A 21,423-nucleotide genomic window follows, 5' to 3' on the forward strand; every position below is an offset into this window, starting at 1 on the left:
CAGGGCAGGAACTGGAAGTGACATCCTCAGGACTGGAACCGGAAGTGATGTCTTCTGGATCGGGACCAGAAGTGGCGTCATTGAATCCAGGCAAAATTTCCCATGGTCCATCTGCCGATGAAAAAGAGAAAGGATCACTGCACTCTGCCATCCCCTGTTCTGGTGTATAATAACCTTCATTTGAGCCCTTTAGCTGCCTCCCATGCACACGTGTCTGACACTATCTATTGATTATTTAAACTTGCTGTAAGACCCACTTTGGAATTTTCCCTCTGTTTTTCATTTATTTTATACAGCAAGAACAAAATTATTTAAATTGGTTCATTTCCACCTTAATAAAAGAATAAGTGGCCATGTGTCTGTCTGTGTGCTTGTCCCATTGCTATGTCTTTATTATTCCAACAAATGGTGTATCACAAACATTAACACTGCTTTTACAAATTCCATACCAAATTGCATATACCAGAGTCAAATGCATTGCCTTTGTCATTCCAACAAATGGTGCATCACAAACATTTGTAGCAAAATCAGGTTATTACTACCAATGTTTGTGATGTTTGTGCTATCAGTTGAAATGACAAATGTAATGCATTTCATTGCTGCATGAAATACTAAATACATTCCAATAGAAGGTGCACGGCAAACACTAATGCTGAGATCTACGTTGATTAATTAGATTTTAACTCGTCTTAGATGGGTAGCACAAATAGTTGATACATAAATGTACTTCAAAGTAATTTACATATTAAAGTTACCAAACAGGTCAAATGGAACAATTCAAAGTTTCCTCTGTAAAATTGTAAAAGTTTCCACTGTGATAACATGCAGTATGCTATCATCAGATGAAGAGCAATGGAGAGGAGGGAATAACAAAAATCCAAAATGGCAAGGATGATGCAAACTGCAGACAATTCAAGAAGTGAGAAACTCAAAATTAACTAAAAAAGTTTTTGGAGGGGTTTAAAGGTTTGTTTTGGAAAACAAGGGTTCTTAAAGCCTTGTTTATAGTTCTGTGTTTACCTGTGGTCTTTCTGGAGCTGTATAATGCAGGTTCACCTCTACACACAGGAAAAATTAATTCTGTTTAAGCCTCTCATTCACATAGCGGAGTGCAGTAGCGCATCGCAGTACACATCACCTGTCAACTGCCTTTTTCTGGTTGAGGATATGCATACTTTATGTGCTGGTGAGTTTTTTTTTTCACTACACATCTTTATTTAAATACTAAATCACAGACAGATCCATGCTCTTTAAGCATGAAAGTGCTTCCAGACATGACTAAACATCTTTCTTTTGTGTCAATGGCACAGATTTCACTGGAAGCAAAATGACATTTGTTTCACAAATTTTTTCGAGGAGCAAAACACTGAGTTTTACTAAGATTGACAACAGTTGCAAGTGCAGCAATCTGTCTCTTAATGTGGATAAGACAAAAGAGATGACTGTTGACTTCAGGAAGGCCTCTGTAGTGGAAATGATAAAGAGCACCAAAACCCCTTGGTGTGCACCAGGCAGCTGACATTACTTGGTCAATAAACACCACCTCTATAGCCAAAAAGACACAGCTGTGTCTCCACTTCCTTCAGCGGTTGAAGATGGCAAACTCACGTCCCCCCATTCTCACCACATTGTACAGGAGCACCACTGAGAGTGTTCTAACCAGCTGCATCATGGTCTGGTTTGGGAACTGCAGTGTCTCTGACCATAAGATCCTACAACAGATATTTAACACTGCAGAAAAGGTTATTAGTTCCTCTCTGCTTTGTAAAGCGTTGCATCCACAGAGATTATACAGCATTGTGAAGGTCCACTCCCACCATTCCCATGGTTTCTTTGTACCTCTCCCACCTGGCAGAAAATACTTTAAAGCATCCAAACCAATTCTGCGAAGGTACTACAACAGCTTCCACTCCTTGGTTGTCCAGACTCTGAATTCTGTGCTGCCCTCTGATGTCAGATCTGCCCCTAGTAGCAAATTTATATTCAGTACTATTGTTACGCTTGTCACTGCTGTTATTTTTTATTGTTAGTTTTGCTGTTATTATTTATTAATTATTTGTGTATTACTATCTATTTCAAATTATTACTATCTATTTACCTGCCTATTATTTATTTTTAATTATTAATTTATCTATTAGAGTATAGTCTGGGTGGCACAGTGGCGCAGTGGGTAGCGGGTTTGCTTCCCGGGTCCTCCCTGCATGGAGTTTGCATGTTCTCCCCATATCTGCATAGGTTTCCTCCGGGTACTCTGGTTTCCTCCCACGGTCCAAAGACATGCAGGTTAGGTGCATTGGTGATTCTAAATTGTCCCTGTGTGTGCCCTGCGGTGGGCTGTCACCCTGCCCAGGGTTTGTTTTCCTGCCTTGTGCCCTGTGTTGGCTGGGATTGGCTCCAGCAGACCCCCGTGACCCTGTAGTTAGGATATAGCGGGTTAGATAATGGATGGATAAATATAGTGTAGTCTAGTTCTTTACCAGTCTTGCACTTGTCCTGTGTGAATTTTGTGCCACTGTATGCTGCAATACGGTGCATGGATTGTATGACAATAAAGCACCTTGACTTGACTTGACTTGACTTGGGAGTTCACGTTTGCTCAAATTATTTCAGTCATAACTATTTTTTTGTTGAGGGAATCCTTCAACTGTCTTTTGCTGCCATGTTATTATGTGTGGTTATATAAAGCTCTGACTGAACAGTTTTGTTTCTAAATATTACTGAGAATAAAATAAGCAGTTTATACTTTTTTCCTGCCAGTGAATAATTTCATAATTGTCATATTGCAGTCATTTTTCTTCACTTCCTTCAATGTTACTGCCTAATATTCAATATTTCAATTAAAAAAATATATGAGTCTTAAACTTCTCGCTTCTCCCACTTCCCCATTCCCTAGCTTAAACAGGACCTCAGCCAGTCTGTACATTCTCCTTTCTAACACATTGCAGTCACTTCACTTCAAATGCCACCTGGTTTAAAAATAGAAACATCCATCTCAAAAAACTTCTCAATGCCCCATAAATCTGTACATCAGTATCATACACACAGATACAAGCCACATGTTTAACCTTATGATCTATAACCTTAATGGGACTAGCACAGTAGAATTTTTTTTTGTTCTGGCTATGAGCTCTCAGCTCTGTACCATCTAGTTCTTTAAATAAGTTCTACAAAAATAACATTGCTTGTTCATCTTGTTGTCAATGTCCATATGGCCTGGAACTTATTCAGACTCTTAACTGGGAGCTTATAAACACATCAGCTTCGATAGCATTTGGATCAAATGGCAAGAGCATCCATCATGTGTTAATTTTCAGAAATTTTTTTATTCAGTCTAGATTTGGTTTTTACTTTTTACACCATGTTTTCAAGTCCCTGCAATCGAGAAATGGGTATAGAATGGGGAGCATGGGTAGATGGATGGGTCTTATTTAGCAAAGGGCTATGTGAAATCTACTCTATATATATAAAATCCTAAGCCTAAAAGTGCAACGATTTTGTGCAATGGTTTTATGTGATGTTTTTATGTCACGTTTTTTGTCACGCTTTAAATCGGGCTTATTTTAAAACCTACATATGTATGTTTGGTATCATTTTTTTTCAGAATTTATCGAACTTTATTGTGATGTTGTTAGATTTTCAGATTCTTATTCCGTTTTTAAATTATAAACTAAAATACCAAGAAAGTCGTGGTTTTTAATATCAAGAAAGTCGTGGTTTTTATTTTTGATCGCGTAAACTTTCTTTCACAGGAACAAACTATTATCTATTCATAACGTCTAATTTTTTTCTGTTATTTAAATGAGTAATTTTTTTTTAAATGTTTTTTTTTATCTATAAGAATGTCAGTTAAAATGAATGGATCGTTTATTTAGTCTCTTATAAATACTCATCGAGCATAGTGGACCTCAGTTTAACAGGAATACTCCAATCAGTAAGAGAGTAAATATTTTATTCTCATTTTATGATTTTTACTCCATTAAATAATAATTACTTTTTCTTCTACATATTTATAGAATTTCGTGATTTTGACTCCAATAAATAATAATTTTTCTTTTGTACATTTACAGATTTTACTAATATTCTGGCCGCAACAGGGGGTTGGGAACCAAAGGTGCCAGGGTGCTTGGCCCCCCTAGTTGGATATAAAATTAAGAATTAAAACTGGAGAGGACAATAGCCCATCAAAGTGCACACTCGTGTCTCATCCACATGCGCACACACTAGTCTAGATTTGCCTCCAAACTAACAGCCCAGTCACAGGTGTGTGTCTGAGTGAAAATGGAGTAGAGCTTGTGAGAGGGGTATACTCAGGAGCAATACTTTTGAAGGTGGAATTCAGTTAAAAAATGATGCAGGTATACAGTATGACAAAAAAAAGACAAATTCTACTTTAACATTTATTTATACATCCCTGACTGAAAGAACATTTGCTGGTAATAACCTTAATTCTCTTTCCCCTCTGTTTCTGAATTTCCCAGACATATCTCTTCTGCTGGTTCCTCCTGGTTTCTATTTCTGCTATTGATTTGTAGATTATAGATATCCCATCTGACTGGCAGCAGACCTCGGCGGAACAGGAGTGAGGCGAGTGAGGACACAATTACAATGGTCAAAAGGGTAACCGCAACTGACAAAGTTTTGAATGGAAAGGACTGGACATAGCTGTTATGCTTTATCAAACATCCTGGATAGCAAATAAAAGGAGGGATGTGCAGAGCAGAATCTCCCCCTCCTAATCTCATTGTCAATTGCATGATGAGTCCAGCTATGGCCCCATATCCATTTGATACTGGAATAAACAGTACACACACCAATTGGGCAAAAACTAGTGAAAACAACAGATCCAGACTTAGAAACCAGAGCTCGTATATTGAAGAGGATGCCATTGCCAGGGACATGGCAATGATACCGAAAACAAGAATAGCAGCTCTAATGGCCCACAGGACCTCTTGATCTGATGCCTAGAGAAAAGAAAAATAGTAGATATTAGTACTTTTTTTAGAACATTAGAACAATCCAGATGAGAACAGGCCATTCAGCCCAACAAAGCTCACCAGTCCTATCCACTTAATTCTTTTAGAAAAACATCCATCCATCCATCCATCCATCCATCCATCCATCCATCCATTGTCTCCCGCTTATCCGAGGTCGGGTCGCGGGGGCAGCAGCTTGAGCAGAGATGCCCAGACTTCCCTCTCCCCGGCCACTTCTTCTAGCTCTTCCGGGAGAATCCCAAGGTGTTCCCAGGCCAGTCGAGAGACATAGTCCCTCCAACGTGTCCTGGGTCTTCCCTGGGTCCTCCTCCCGGTTGGACGTGCCCGGAACACCTCACCAGGGAGGCGTCCAGGAGGCATCCTGATCAGATGCCCGAGCCACCTCATCTGACTCCTCTCGATGCGGAGGAGCAGCGAAAAAAAAAAAAAAAAAATCAGGGGAGAACGCGAACGCAGTCCCCCACTACCACAAATTATGCAGTCGAGTTTCCCGCATTTGGGGAAATCGCAGGGGTTAGCACACCCGGAGTGCAATGGATGAGCCTCGCCCTGGGAGAACCACCTTAGTGATCATGGTATCTCCCCTGCCAGGTAAACATCTAAAAAAAAAAAAAAAAAACCATCTAATAAAAAACATCTAAGTCTAATTTTAAAAGTCCCTAAAGTCATACTGTCTACCGCAGTGCTTGGTATGATTACAGCCTTGATCAGGTAGGGAAATGCAGTTGAACTAGCAAAATGATGACTCACATGTATAATAATTCATATCATCAAGCTTTTATTATAATGTGCTTTGAGTTTGCAAATGTATTACAGTTCAAAAGTGATGAATATGATGCATAGACTATTTTAGTTCCCTTGTACTGAGGAACTTTAAATTTTAGGAAGGTTTAAATTTCAAGAACTCAGAGGGCAAAGCATGGAATAGAAGCAAACAAAATCCTTTCATTTTAGAGCTTAGAGCTTCATACTTTACTGCATTCAGCTTACCAAGTACACTTCTTTAAAAAAAATGCTGTTTCATTTTGGTTGACATCAAAACTGCAATTGTAAAATTATACTTGACTGGCTGAAATATCTGTCTTGAATCAATATTTTTTAGGATGGTTCCAAAAACAACGTTGCATTACAAAGTAATGGAGTGCAGGAGAAAACTAGAGTCTTCATCTATTCATCCATATTGCAAGACAGGTGTGAAATTAAAATGTGTATATGGGTGCAGCTGACATAAGGTGGCTGCATGAAAGAGTATGGGCCTGGGAATGGGAGAGAAAGAAATGGACTATGGTTTTATTTTAACTCTTAAGCTATTGTTAAAGTCCATATGCAAGGTTTACCCTCTCATCAGTAGATAGCTTTTCTACATAGTTAAAGACTAATTCACAAATTAGATAACGCTAGTTTCAACATTACCTGTTAAAGGTGCTCTCTCACAGCAGGAATCATTTTCAGGAACCAGGGACTTTTAAAGAACTATTGAACTTTTGTAGCATTCCTAATACAAGAACTCTGGTCATTTGTAGTTCCTCATAGATAGTTCCTTGTATGTTTTTAGCTCTTACTCCAGGGTATGTACTTTTCATTCAACTCAGGAACTATGCATGGGTAGAGCCTGGACAATGAATTGTGCTGAGTGGGTAACAGCAAGCACTGGCACCATCTAACAAATCTGTTAGTGGACTTTGTAGAATAATCAATGAAGACAGAGCCCCACACTTTGCACTACATCACTCTTCATAGCCAATTCCCTGGTGAGCTGGGTAATACACCACATTGAAGCAACAATCTACCTTGTAAGTCATGATGACTTTGAAGTAATAAGGTGGGAAGACCCCGGTAAACTCCCGAACTCCCAATTGCACTGAACTTTGCACCACATTACTCTTCACAGCCGCCTGTCTGGTTAATTGAGCCCTACACACTGCATTAAAGCAATACGTCTGTGGGTAGGATGGTGGGAGCAGGTCCCCATTATCTCCAAATGGGCCTCAGATCTCAAGCAGGCCTCACTTCACACTGCATCACTTTTCTTGGTATTTCACATATTTAGCAATAGAGGGTCCAGTTGTGTGGTGGGAATGCAATACACGAAAGTGGCTCAGGGCCTGATTCGTACATGATCTCATTGATTCCTGAGGCAGGAAAAACATCTAAAATAAGGCAAATGCCTATCTCCCAATAGTGCATAAGCCCTGCGAGGGACTGCCCCTCTTCAGAAGCAGATATTCAGCCTATTGCTGATGTCTTACGCTTCTCCATATGTGCTGGTGCTTGACTCGTTTGGCTGATCAGTTTCAGGTTTATTTCATGTCACAGGAACTAAATGCTGTCCAAATTGGACCAACACTGCAGCCAGCCAATAAACATTAGATAAGTTTATACTTCCAATTATATGTCCCAATTTGTAATTTTCCTGACAATTCCAATGCCGTTTCATTTTTTTAAACACTGAACACAAACATGAAGTAAAAATTGGCTATGGACATTTGTGTATATATGTTGACAACAGAGCCATTTATTACCCAACAATACTGCAACATGCAAATGAAATAAATAAAACAATGAATTGCTCTTTTTGTGTATCAAAGTCATTTTAAAAACGTCTTTAAATCCTGACTGGGACATGTTAGTTATTTGTTAACCATAAAAAAGGAAGTAAGTATTTTTTTTTTATTCATGTATTGACCTTCTCCCAAAACTGTACCACAACTGGGCAGATCTCTCACCTTTTTTCTGATTATATTTTTGTATATGTTGTTTGCAAACATGGAACTAGAAGACAGAAGAGCAGAGTCCACTGAGGACATCACAGCAGCAGCCACGGCTCCAATCCCAATTATGGACACATAAGTAGGACAGAGGTGTTCCAGCATCAAGGGCAATATGTTTTTGCCGTCCCCATTATGAAATGGAGTGGGTAGACCATGACTGGTTTGGTTCCAATCTGAAAATAAAATGACATGAAGTGTTTGCTGTTGTGATGCTTTTCTTGGAACATTATAGAAAATTAATAAAGGGGTTTATAAAAGATTAAATCTACAAGCAGCTATAAACAGCTTCTAATGTATCCACAATTCATAAGATTCTCATATTTTTAATATGAGACACTTTAGTGCAACAGAATTCCTGAAAAAACTACCAGAATACTACATAAGATGTCATTCTGCCAAAAATAACAGATGCACGCTTAAATGACAAGAATATAGCAGTGCTGAATTGCAATGGCTCCCACGAGTCCTTGAATAGATGTATGAACACATGAAGACTTAAAAGAAAGCAAAACCATCAGAGACTGTATTTTAATTAAATAGACAGATAAATATATTTAGAACTCAAAGAAATCCAATATGGTTTATTTCATGCCATGCAATTCTCAAGTAGTAAACCAGTGTGTTTCTTCGTGGTGGTCCCAAGCCCGGATAAATGGGGAGGGTTATGTCAGGTAGGGCATCCAGTGTAAAATTTTGCCAAATCAATATGCGGACAACAATACAAATTTCCATACCGGATCGGTAGGGGATATTCTGAAGGAACAGTATGTCAGGAGTGTTTTGGAGGTGAAAAAAGTGTCAGACAGAGTAATGATTATGAAGCTGGAAATTGGAGGTGTGATGATGAATGTTGTTAGTGCATATGCACCGCAAGTTGGGTGTGCGATGGAGGAGAAAGAAGATTTCTGGAGTGAGTTGAATGAAGTGATGAACAGTGTACCCAAGGAACAGAAAGTGGTGATTGGAGCAGATTTCAATGGACGTGTTGGTGAAGGGAACAGGAGACGAAGAGGTGATGGGTAGGTATGGTGTGAAGGAGAGGAATGAAGAAGGTCCAAGGATAGTGGATTTTGCCAAAAGGATGGACATGGGTGTGGTGAATACGTATTTTAAGAAGAGGGAGGAACATAGGGTTACGTACAAGAGTGGAGGAAGATGCACACAGATAGATTACATCCTATGCAGAAGAGTCAATCTGAAGGAGACTGAAGACTGCAAAGTCGTGGCAGGGGAAAGTGTAATTAAGCAGCATAGGATGGTGGTTTGTAGGATGATGTTGGAGATCAAGAAGAGGAAGAGAGTAAGGGCAGAGCCAAGGATCAAATGGTGAAAGTTGAAAAAGTAAGACTGCAAGGTTGAGTTTAGGGAGAAAGTGAGACAGGCACTGGGTGGTAGTAAAGAATTACCAAATAGTTGGGAAACTACACCAGATGTAGTAAGGGTGACAGCAAGAAGGGTGCTTGGTGTGACATCTGGACAGAGGAAGGAGGAAAAGGAAACCTGGTGGTGGAATAGTATGCAGAGGAAGAGGATGGCAAAGAAGAAGTGGAATAGTCAGAGAGATGCAAAAAGTAGACAAGAGTACAAGGAGATAAGGCGCAAGGTGAAGAAAGAGGTGGCGAAGGCTAAAGAAAAGGTGTATAATGAGATGTATGAGAGGTTGGACACTAAGGAGGGAGAAAAGGACCCGTACCGATTGGCTAGACAGAGGGGCCGAGCTGGGAAAGATGTGCAGCAGGTTAGGGAAATAAAGAAGATGGAAACATACTCATAAGCGAGGAGAGTGTGTTGAGCAGATGGAAAGAGTACTTTGAGAGGCTGATAAATGAAGAGAACGAGAGAGAGAAGAGGTTGGATGATGTGGAGATAGTGAATCAGGAAGTGCAACAGATTGCAAGGAGGAAGTAAAGACAGCTATGAAGAGGATGAAGAATGGAAAAGCCATTGGTCCAGATGACATACCTGTGGAAGCATGGAGGTGTTTAGGAGAGGTCAGAAAGATATGGAAGAAGATGATCCGCTGTAGCATTTCCTAACAGGAGAAGCCAAAAGAAGAAGAAGAAGATGCAATTCTCAAGTAGTATTGAGGTGCAGTCGCTAAATTCACAATTAGGTAATCTGAAGTACAATGTAAACTTGATAGAATTTAGTTTACAAACCTCCATATTGAATACCATTACTTCATATTATTTTTCTTCATTTAGCAGATAGACAAGATAAGACTCCATATTTTAAAGTCAGCACAGATGTTTAATAATGAGGGGTCCAACTCTATATTTCCTTGTGCACACAGTCTTAATAATTTCAACTTAATACAGTGGTTCTCAAACTGTGGGGCGGGCACCCCTAGGGGGGTGCGAAGTAACAAAAAGGAGGGGCGTGAAGATGTGAAAAAAAGAAAACAAAAATCGAAAATATGAAAAATACGTCTATTGAAACCAAAACAAATTAACTTAAACTACATTCTGATACTAGAAAAATAGAGTTAGATAAATGTCGATAAAAGTTAAGTAGTGTGGGAAGCAGCCCGGACACAGACAGACGGAAATCGTGTTTGCACCCAACACACGTTTATTATACAATATATACAGTATTTAACTTTGCACAAACCCAGTGCCTCCAGCACCAATTCCCCAAAGTCCAGGCCTCTGTCTCCAGTGCCTGCCTTCTTCAGGCTGCCTCCACTCCTCTCCAACAAGACTCTTGTCCACCTCCGCCCGACTCCAGTCTCTGTCTGCAGGGAGGCGGCCACTTTTATGCACGCCCGGATGGGCTCCAGGTGCTTTCCGACACTCCTCCGCCGACACTCCCCTGTGTGGCGGAAGTGCCAGCTGCGCACCCAGAAGCCCTCCAGGTGTCCCCGTTCTTCTTCCCCGCAGCACTTCCAGGTGTGGCGGAAGTGCTGAGGTCCAGGGCTCTCCAGGCACTGGGGCACACCCTGGCAGTGACCACGGGCCCCTACAGGGTTGGGCTTCCAAGCTCTGCACCCATGGTCCCCAACGCAACCAGGGTGGTCGCCCCCTCGTGGTCCAGAGGAGGCGCAAGCCCTCCTCCGGTCCTCTCGGGCATCCCGGCTGGGTACCACCCCCAGCGGCATGCCACAGTAGGTATAATAAAATATGCATCTATGATATATCATTAATTTAAAAAGAACAAATTGGTATTAGTGGGCTCCTTTCAAAAAAACGTTAGGGGGGCGCGATTAAAACTGTTATGAAAACTCGGGTCACAAATACTTAAAGGTTGAGAAACGCTGACTTAATAACAGAACAGGCGAGCTAACATTAACTTCTAAAATAAACTGAGCACTTGCACCTTAAACCTAGCAAGTTAGTGAAAACTCACCCTCTTTAATTGTGGCACCCCTTTTTAAAATTACTTTTAGAAGTTTTATTGACAGGAACAGTTCCTGATACACAAAACGTGACAACTGTCAGACCATTATTAAAAAAATCAGACCTGTGCCTAAAAATACCTAACTATAAGATGATCAGGATCTGGATGTAATTAATGTTAGTTTAGTTTGGTTTCTTTGATTTCTTATATAGAAATTGATTTTCATAATTTTATGTACATTTTATTGTCTGGTGACATTTGTTGATAATGTCACCAACTTCTCCATTAAGCATTGGCATTGTCATGTATGTTCATATGTGATGCACTGTGCAATTTCAGGGCTGCCATCTTATTTTAGGGTAACTTGGAGGATCATCTGAACTATATTAAATTAAAAACAAAGCCAAAACTTAACATTTGAGTTTAAGAGAACTTTAGATTTTCCTCACCTGCACATTAAAGCTCTTTGATTTTGCTGTTTTAATAAAGACGGCTTCTGTTACAATTCTGAATGTATTACATTTTAAGACAACTCAGCTGTACCATCAGCCATTTCTTTCCATTAGTTGATTCTTATGTATTTTCACTTGAGTCTTTTAGGTTGTGACTTGCAGATTACACTTGCTTATTCTCCCCAGTATCTCATTATATTCATATTACTTATCTAGAAGATGTGTTGCTTTGTGCTCAGTTTGCTTTGTAAAAGATTGTTTGGTGGATGGATGGATGGATGGATGGATGAATGGATGGGTTGGCTTTATACAGACTGATGTTGTCAGACTCATTATAGTTTGTTTTCTTTTGTAAAATGAAACAAACTGCACATTCTAAAACATGCCAATAGATTTTAGTTTTAGTCCAAGTCTTATGTTTGAGATTTTTTTAAGAATTTTTTTTTTTCAAAAAAAAAAAAAGAAACATATCATGCTCAATTGCTTTCGTAACTGTGTATGAAGCCATTTTCACCTGTTGATGCTGCCATTGCCCCAATCAGCATGGGTGGGATTCCCAAGGACAAGCAAAATATCCCGGAGACAAGGCACATTATCTTGGCGTGTTTCACACTCGATGATGCCAGCACTCGTTGGTAGAAAGGTTGACAGCAAAGTCCACCAAAACACTGAAAAACATTTTAAGTAATAGTTTCGGTTGGAATGAGTAAGTTTTCAAATGTATTTAACTATATTCCTATTTATGTAACTAGTTGTAATAGGGAGTGGAGGATGTGCCTTTGTGCACTGTGCAAGGTAACAGTTTCAAGTTTTGGTCTTCTTCCAGCTTCTGGTAAACCCATTTACTGTATTAACATCATTACACTAGAAGAATATTTTCCTAATTTGTCTCAGGGCTAAGATGGTAAATTGTTTGATTTTGCCCATTTCTTTCAATACCTGCTAAAAACAGGAACATGGAAATCCACAGTGTTGTGTCTCATGTCAGGGAAGCGATGAAATTCTGTCATCATAATCATAATTCTCCACCATTTCTTTCAGGTCTCTAGCTCTGGCCCTAGTGATTTATTCAATGAGCTCAGCCAACAAGCCTGGTAAATCTCAATTTTGTAACTACTGAACTTCAGTCTTATCAATATCCAAATCTTTTCAATATTCATTTTATACACACTCAATTTATTAATTTTAGCTTGAGAAAATTAAGTTAAATTAACTAAAGAATACTGCTGCTCTATTTGCAGTGTTAGGACAGCCTGTAGTCTTTATATCCCTCCTGCTCTGCCCTGCTGCTATGCAACATTTAAAACACAGCAGTCACATGACGGAGGGACAGGTGGCATAATCTGGTGAAGCTCGTGTAGTACTTTTACTCAAGCATTTGTGTATTATCATCTTTCAAAAACTGATTTAGAGCTCCCTTCACTGTTCACTTTTTTTAACGTTTGCGTCATTTTTGGAATTATCAGATTTTGACTGTTTTTGATTTCTGTTAAAATGCTTACTTCTGACTATTGTTTTTTGGTTGCTATGCTTCTTTCGATTTCACTACTTTATCACAGATGCTGTCCTGAGTATTACAGCCCGCTTGTCTCCTTTTTGGACCAGGTATTTGTATTAATTTACCAAAATGTCTGCTGGTTTGTGTTATGATTTTTTTTTTGCATTTATTTCTTAATTTTGTGTGCATGGGAATTTATTAGTATTGGTTTCTTGTTATTATTGTATCATTTCATTTTTTGTTTAAATTTTGTCCAGCATTTTGTTTATCTTTTGTAGATCATTTTTTTTATTTTTACAGGAAGTTGCACATTATGATGTCACTTCCAGGAAGTATTTAAGGAGACTATGCACTCCACTTGGTGTCCAAGTTTTTAGATTTCCAAAATGAACAACAATTTGTGGTGTCAGGAATTACCTTTGTAAAGAGAAATTAAGGCAATAGGCTTTTGCTGGTTCTTTTTGTATTTAGATTTTTAATTTGCATATTGGGTTTCGTTCACTCTTGTTTTGTTTTAAATTACAGATTTGACCTCAGTTATTCATCTGACAACAATTTTAGCCTTATCATGTCTAGGTCTTTCTTTAAATGAACTAACACAGTACAACACCCTAGTACTTTAAACGAACTAAAACTTTTTCTGCTTTCATTCTTGTGGGCGATTTAACTTCTTTGCTGATATTCTTATATGCAATTTTAATTACCTTTTGTTATTTACTTTTTGTTCTCTTCTTTTTAAGCTTTTACTGTTTTTGTATTTAAAATTTTTGTTGTTTTTTTTCTTCTTCTAATTTAAGGGTTTGGGTTCTTATATTGGCAGCACGGTGGCGCAGTGGGTAGCGCTGCTGCCTCGCAGTTGGGAGACCTGGGGACCCGGGTTCGCTTCCCGGGTCCTCCCTGCGTGGAGTTTGCATGTTCTCCCCGTGTCTGCGTGGGTTTCCTCCGGGCGCTCCGGTTTCCTCCCACAGTCCAAAGACATGCCGGTTAGGTGGATTGGCGATTCTAAATTGGCCCTAGTGTGTGCTTGGTGTGTGGGTGTGTTTGTGTGTGTCCTGCGGTGGGTTGGCACTCTGCCCAGGATTGGTTCCTGCCTTGTGCCCTGTGTTGGCTGGGATTGGCTCCAGCGGACCCCCGTGACCCTGTAGTTAGGATTCAGCGGGTTGGAAAATGGAAATGGAAATGGATGGTTCTTATATTAATCTATTATTTGGTGTTTAATGTTTTTTGTTAATTTGTATCAAATGTTAACTAATTTCAACTTTTGTGCTTTTATTCCTTTTGTACCCAATTGAATATTTATGAAGCACTTTGAGCATGGGAGCTATATACATAAAATACATTATAATTATTATTATTATTATTATTACTAAATAGAGCACTTTTTGTGGCTCACCCTGATCTGCACTCTTAAGGTATACGCGGCCTACTTCACTTTACAGAACAGCACATCTTGCAGGGTTCCTAGCCTGCACTTGGCACTAGGAGTCTGTGCATACTGTATGTGTACTCCCACCTCTATCAGTACACTAAAGTGCTGTATACCTGACACCCCACACTAGTATTAAAAGACCAAAAAACTTTAATGTAACTTCTCATTGTAAGTTAGAGGAGTTAAAGTCTTACAGTAACAAAAAATTCATCCAGCCATATTCCAGCATCCTCAAGCTCTAGGAATCCAATCCATGGTGCCTGATATACTTCATGTGTTGCTGTGTACCAGATATTGGTGACTGCAGGGTTAATCAGAATATATGGAATGCAGAGCCACTGCAGAATAACACAGAGAACAACACAGAGAAAGTGTGAGGGAAGAAGACAAAGAAAAGATAAATTAGCATATGCTTTGACTTTCATCTATTTAATTTTTTTCTATCTATCTATCTATCTATCTATCTATCTATCTATCTATCTATCTATCTATCTATCTATCTATCTATCTATCTATCTATCTGCCTGCCTGCCTGCCTGTCTGTCTGTCTGTCTGTCTGTCTGTCTTGTTGCACCTTAAAATAATACTTGCTGCAAAAGCTGCCATTTAAAACACTTGTTAAGCTCTGCTTATGCTCATAGTGTTTATTGGGTATTATCAAAACACTTAAAAGAAATATTTAGGATAAAATCTTAACAAGTGAATTTCAAGTAAACGTATCTGTTTTCTGCTTATAGAATCTATGGTTTGGATTATTTGTAAGGGATGAACCAAACTTTTATTTTGTTTAGTTTTAAATCTCACCTTCATAGAATGATGTAGGTTTCAGATTCTGTTAGATCCTTGTCTTAAATTAAGCCTCAGTGTTAAAAAGAGCACACAGTATAACATAATGTTTCTGCATATCCTTGACTATTTTCAAAAGGGATATTAATATACAATAGTATCTTTAAATAGCTTTTGAATATTGTATAATTCCCAGAGTTAATTTTTATCTGTGAAATTGTTTACCATTTACTCGTTGTCATTTCCCTGATTCTTTGTTAAGACCATTGATTGTACACTATTTAGATATATGCTCTATCAGTGTTTTATTAAGTTGATCAATATTTGAAAGAAAGAAAGAAAGAAAGAAAGAAAGAAAGAAAGAAAGAAAGAAAGAAAGAAGTTGGTAAATATCTGTATCTCACTGAGTTTTTGATTTTAAAATCTGTTGCATACAATAACATAAGTAAGTTTTATGTAATGTTTTGAAATATTGTGTTATTATCTTCATATTACATTTAAAAGTGACTTTTTACTTCAAACAGTGATTTAAATTTTTCTTTCACATAATATTTTAATGGATTTTTATATATGAACAATGGGTGCTATTTTAAAAAGATTGGTCAGTATGGTGTAAAAAATACAGTGCAAAAATTACCCTCACTTTTAAAATGCTTTTGTTTCAGATTAAAACCTGCAGCAGGGTCCTAAATTATGTACTGCAGACTCCAGAAGGAGGTCTGAGAGAGCCAGTTTATTACATGACACCCTTAAACACATACACACCCATAAACACTCACACCAAAATTTGAAAGGAAAAGTGGAGTACCTGAAGAAAACAATCCACACAGACACAGGACAAATGAGTAAAATCCACACAGACACTAACTGGGCCTCAATTCAACCTGAGAACTCTGGAGCTGTGAGGTAGTAAAACTAACCAATAAAACAGAATTTAGAAAAGTGAAATAACCACTGCATTAAAACAGTATATACAGTAGGTTCCAATACAAGACCTCTTAAAATCGAAGACACACTTTCTCTTTCAAAAACACATTTTGTGGAAAAATGACTGGTATATTTATGAATTACAAGTATGCCAAGACCATTTTTCTTTTCATGGAATCAGTTTCACTTGACAAGTTAATGTGCACTGAATCAGTTTCCGTTTAACACTCCCACAGTGTCATGTCTCTGGATGAAACAGACCAAGTAACAGCAGTACTCTCAAGAAAGTCCAAAATGAATAGCTAAATAAAAAAGCTACACATCAGTAAAAGTAAATGTTTCTTTTTAAGCAAAATGGAAATTTTATCTGACTTATGTGTGCATTTTTCTCCATGGGATTTATTTATTAATTTCATAGCTGATTTAACACTGCTGTGCCAGATCTAATGATACTAGTGTACACTTACACACTGAATAGCTAAATGAATTGAGTTTTGATTCATTTTTTCACAGCTGGTCAGATTAATCCAATAAGTACTTTTAAATCAAATCATTTAGAGTTTATAAGACAAGGGATTTCAAGGTTTCTAATCAAATATTTATGTAGCTTTCAAAGTATACAGTATATCTCCAATTCAAATAAAGGGGATGGATGTTTATGCAATACAGCCTTTTGTCAATAAACGTGCTCACACAGTTATGATTTCCAATGGGATTTGCTCTTACCATATTTATACTGTATATATATATATATACTGTATATCAATGTGCATTACTTCTGAGAAAGAGGGAAAATGTGTTTAATTAAGGGATGATTTTAATTAAATGTTGGAATTAACTTCTGATTATGAAAATCAGAAGAATTAAAGACAGCAGGTATTATTGTAAGAACAGACTGAGTTTCTACATCTAAATTATTGCATGCGACAGAGAAAGAATCAATCAAAGAAAAGAGGTTATATAATATAGTGGGGTCTGGACCCAGAAAAACTAACTTATCTAGTAAACAAATTTTTTGAGCAAGAAAGAGAGAGAATGAATCAAAATTACAACAACTGAGCTGAGTTTCTGAATAACGCACAAACAAGCAATGAGCCCTAACAAACAATGATACAAAGTCGTGCATCAAAGTTTTGATTTCTTTGATTACCCCAAGACTAGGATAGCAAATGTACTGCTTTGCCATCTTAAGTAGCACCAACGAATGTCACATGATGGCAACCAGCCTAGTAAAAGGAACAGTGATGTGAATGGCAACAATAAATTCAAAATGATGTTGGAATAAATTCATCATCAGAACAATAAAGCAAAATCAAAATATGAATTAAAAATTACACGTAGAATTCAAGCACAGCTAAAAACAAAACAGCTTTATAACACTAGGACAGTGAATCCTATGTAAAAAGTAAGAATGATATCATTATTAAGGAAACCAAAAGAACAGAAGAAAAGATAACAGTACCTACCAGGGTGAAGAAAATAAAGATCAGTTGAATGACGTCTGTATAAACCACAGAGTAAAGTCCTCCAAGCAAGGTGTAACATATAGCCACAATTGATGAAAGCAGAATGGAATACTGGGATTTAATATCGAGAATTACTTTCATTGTCCCTCCTGAAAGGATCCATACAATAAAATCAGATTAATACAGTTTAGGTTAGGTTAACAGAGTGTGGCGTCTTTTATAAGTCAGTTTGGATAAAAGCATCCGCTAAGCAAACAAATATAACCGTAAATGTAAGAATATCCAACATATTAATTAGTCTTCTTCAGTTTTATCAGCATGTAGTATTCAACTTCAGTGTTTCTAAATGATGCCTGTTTTGCCCTAGTCATGTCCTTTTTCAGCAAGTAGTATCTTTAGTTGTTAGGCATTGGCTCCCATGATCTACACGTACATGGAGCCTTGTCTTAGTTATGTCAGTATTAAAAGGGGCTGTTACTGGCTGTATTGGATAACATGTGTGCAATACCTTTTGTAATGTTTAAAAAAAATTGCATGCATTTTTTTGGTTTGCTTAAATTTCACACTCAAAGGTTTCATGCTTTGATTACATCATCAGGAAGCACCATGAAGATGTACCAATAAGGTGCTCTGTACATTGTTTCCTTGTCAATTGATAGGCATGTCATCATGTAACATTACTGTGGATACAATTTACTTAACAGAAGGTGCCTCATACATCCTCTGTCTGTCTGACAAAGGCAAATGTGAATTTGTGTTTGAAATGTATATGTAAGCATTCGTGTAAATGCTTTTGTGAGACACACTTCCTGTGATCTCAGCTCTTATAAATTTTAACGTTTTCCTCACTTTAAGTTCCCAATTAAAGAAGATGTATTATGTCCAAATCTTATTGAAGAATTTCATCATGAAGGGTTATCAACAGAAGAAATGAGTACACGGACAATCCTAGCACCGAGAAACGAGGAAGTCCAATGAATTTACACCAAAAATGTTGATCAGTTACACGGCAAATTGGTTAAATGTGTATCAATAGATTATGCTAAAACAGTTGGTGGTGATTGTGAGGAAGATGAAAACAACTTACAATATACCGAAGAATATCTACAACTGTTAACACTATCTGGTCTTCCACCGCATGAATTACTGTAGAAAGAAGGATGTATCCAAGAAAGGTGATGTAGTACATCTTCAGGGGATAACATTAGACAACAAAGGAGATCTTGATCTGCCATTTGTTTTAAAACGTTAACAGTTTCCCGTTAGAACAGCTTTTGCAAAGATGATTAACAAATCACAGAGACAAACATTCGATAAAGTCATTTTATTTAATAGAGAGAAAGAGACGAAATTCAATCATGGGCAGTTATACGTCGCATTGATGCATATGTAACAATTCCAATGAAAATAAAAATCTGTTTAAAGTGTACATCCGCATCCCCATATATGAGCAGCAGAACCGCAAAGACGCTAGCGCATAGCTCAGGCCAGGGGGTTGACGAGCGAAGCGAGCAGGGGGCAAGGCCCCCTAGTATATATATAAAAGCAAAAACCCACTGTCTGATTCATCACTAGATCTCCTAAACCCCAAGTAGTAGAATTTTGAAATTTGGCATGGAGGTTTGTTTTTGGGTCTAGATGAGAGATAAGAAACACCTACCCTAAGGGAGTGAAACTACCCGTTCTATACTGTAGAAAATAAAAATACTGAGACTTAAAAAAAATATGAGAGTGCATTTGATGGGTGACTTGAAAGCACAAGAGTTTTCAAATCTATTATTGAAATTAGGAGACGGTAGAATAGAGGAGAAAGAAGAAAATAAAGATCCTGGACAATTTATGTACTTTAATAGACAACATAGTGGTATTAATGGAGGAGATATATCATGTGTCGCAGATGGCCAAGGTCATTACCTGGCTGGGATGCCTAAAGGGACCGGAAGGTGGCAGGAATAACTTCCGGGCCACGAGGGGGCAACCGCCATGGAGCAGGAGAGGACCACGGGAAAAGAGATCAAAGATTCTGACTCGTTGGGACCCGTGGCCACCGCCAGAGGGCGCTTTAAACCTTATGGGACCCGAATATAGTTACTTCCATCACACTCGGCAAGATGGCGGAGGAACCTGCCAGGCACACCCGGAGTGCTTCCGGGGCAAAGGGCAGCACTTCTGCCACACCAGGAAGTGCTGCCGGATGGACGTCATCAGTCACCTGGAGCACATCCGGGCAAGAATAAAAGGGGCCGCCTCCTTACAGTCAGGGAGCCAGAGTCGGGAGTGGGAGTAGGACAAAGCTCCCAGGAGGAGAATAAAGGCAGCCAAGGACTGAGAAAGAGTTGAATTAGTGGTGATTATTGCTATGTGCATTGTGTGCTGTGTGGAGCTGTGTTTATTAATGTTAAATAAACGTGTGGATTTTATACAGATGTGGTGGTGTCCGGGCAAGTCTCACACATGATATGGAAAACTTTCCTTTTTCCTCAAACTGTTCAGAATCTCTAGATGTGGCTTCTTCATCTGCAGAACCAATTGAGAGATGAGTTCACTGTTTTGGAAAAAAAACAAACTTTCATCTTCAGGGGGTGGGGTGGGGGTGTTTAGTGATAATTAATAAGGTCTATGGCTACAGTAACAGCACTGGCTGTTCCCTGTTGCTGGCCTGTTAAAGGGCACTGCTGCTGCACAGTTTCTGGTGTGATGACCTTCAGAAAAGCTTCCTCTGCTAGTGGTTCTGGCTATGTGAAATCTAAGAAATGATGATACATGCATTGCTCCAGGGACTGCACTTAAGTTATCAAGATCCCCACACTCTGTGCCATGTTCTCCACATCCATGGTAGACTCAGTCTGCCCAAACTGCTACTCTAATGCTACTCTAATGCAGTAGTAATGTGCTCCTGTATAGAAAGCACCAACACAAACAGCGCCTCTGCTTTCAGCTCTGCCATATACTCTGCTCTTTCCCACTCTGGTTCCAAGTGTAAGGACCTTAAAACAGATGTAGTGGGCTCACCAGGTACCATTGTCATCAAACCTTCAAACATTTACTCATGCGTCAGTTCTGCAATACCCAAATGTCAATGGCCCTCCGCAAAGATGTATGTTGCCTGCCTCACACGTTTCTTAGTAATAATGGCCAATAATTACTGAAACTGCAATTCTTTGCCCCCTATTCAAAATGAAGCCCAGTCTTAGCTTTTTCTTAGCGTGACAGCTGCCAAACCCTACAGCTGTTTCCATTATGTGCATAATTTTTCATCAAGGGGATTGAAATTTAAACAGCCAATTGAGTTTTAATTTGCATCAATAAAATATCAGGTTATTGGATTATGGGCAGCTAATACTCCATTCATTCAGTGATGGTGTCACCATGCAGTCACATTGTGAGCTTCTTTACTATAAATGCATGTCATTGTGGTTCCTCCAAAAACAAATGGAACAACAAAAGAAAGAAAATTATTTTGTTTTAGGTCAAAAGTTTGATTTTTGTGTTTTAGCATTGAGGCCTATGGGGTTCTGAATGGAGTCAAACATCCTTGTTAAATGGTGTAAGGCTTTTAGGCTCAATGAGTAGTGACTTGCCTGTACTTTTCTATTAATTATATATCTATTTTGTGTGTATATTTTTTATTTTTTGCATGTTATTTATTCATTATTATTCCTATCTAATTTTAATTAGTTTTTCTTTGCTTGTAACTGTTTCTGTGACATCTTGTAAAGCACTTTGAGCAGCATCCTGTGTATGAAAATGTGCTAGAGAAATAA

The 21,423-nt window shown here is 38.4% G+C and overlaps 1 protein-coding gene and 1 non-coding gene across 3 annotated transcripts in view; both read right to left on the reverse strand.

Annotated features, from left to right (window-relative positions):
- Positions 1-4,383: 4,383 nt before the first annotated feature.
- Positions 4,384-21,423, reverse strand: part of LOC114650660 (high-affinity choline transporter 1-like) — a 28,710-nt gene continuing 11,670 nt past the window's right edge. For both annotated transcript variants that reach the window (XM_028800443.2, XM_028800444.2), the window contains 5 exons: positions 17,660-17,808; positions 14,675-14,818; positions 12,068-12,221; positions 7,721-7,938; positions 4,384-4,961 (listed from right to left, as the gene is read on the reverse strand). In XM_028800443.2, the coding sequence (XP_028656276.1) occupies positions 4,443-4,961; positions 7,721-7,938; positions 12,068-12,221; positions 14,675-14,818; positions 17,660-17,808 (1,184 nt within the window). In that variant the 3' untranslated portion in view covers positions 4,384-4,442. The remainder of the gene's footprint in view (positions 4,962-7,720; positions 7,939-12,067; positions 12,222-14,674; positions 14,819-17,659; positions 17,809-21,423) is intronic.
- LOC114651484 (U1 spliceosomal RNA) lies at positions 5,430-5,593 on the reverse strand. Its single transcript, XR_003716186.1, has one exon. It is a non-coding gene; the product is annotated as a U1 spliceosomal RNA (small nuclear RNA).

This window comes from Erpetoichthys calabaricus, chromosome 4 (genome assembly GCF_900747795.2).
Source record: "Erpetoichthys calabaricus chromosome 4, fErpCal1.3, whole genome shotgun sequence".
Lineage (NCBI taxonomy): Eukaryota > Metazoa > Chordata > Cladistia > Polypteriformes > Polypteridae > Erpetoichthys > Erpetoichthys calabaricus.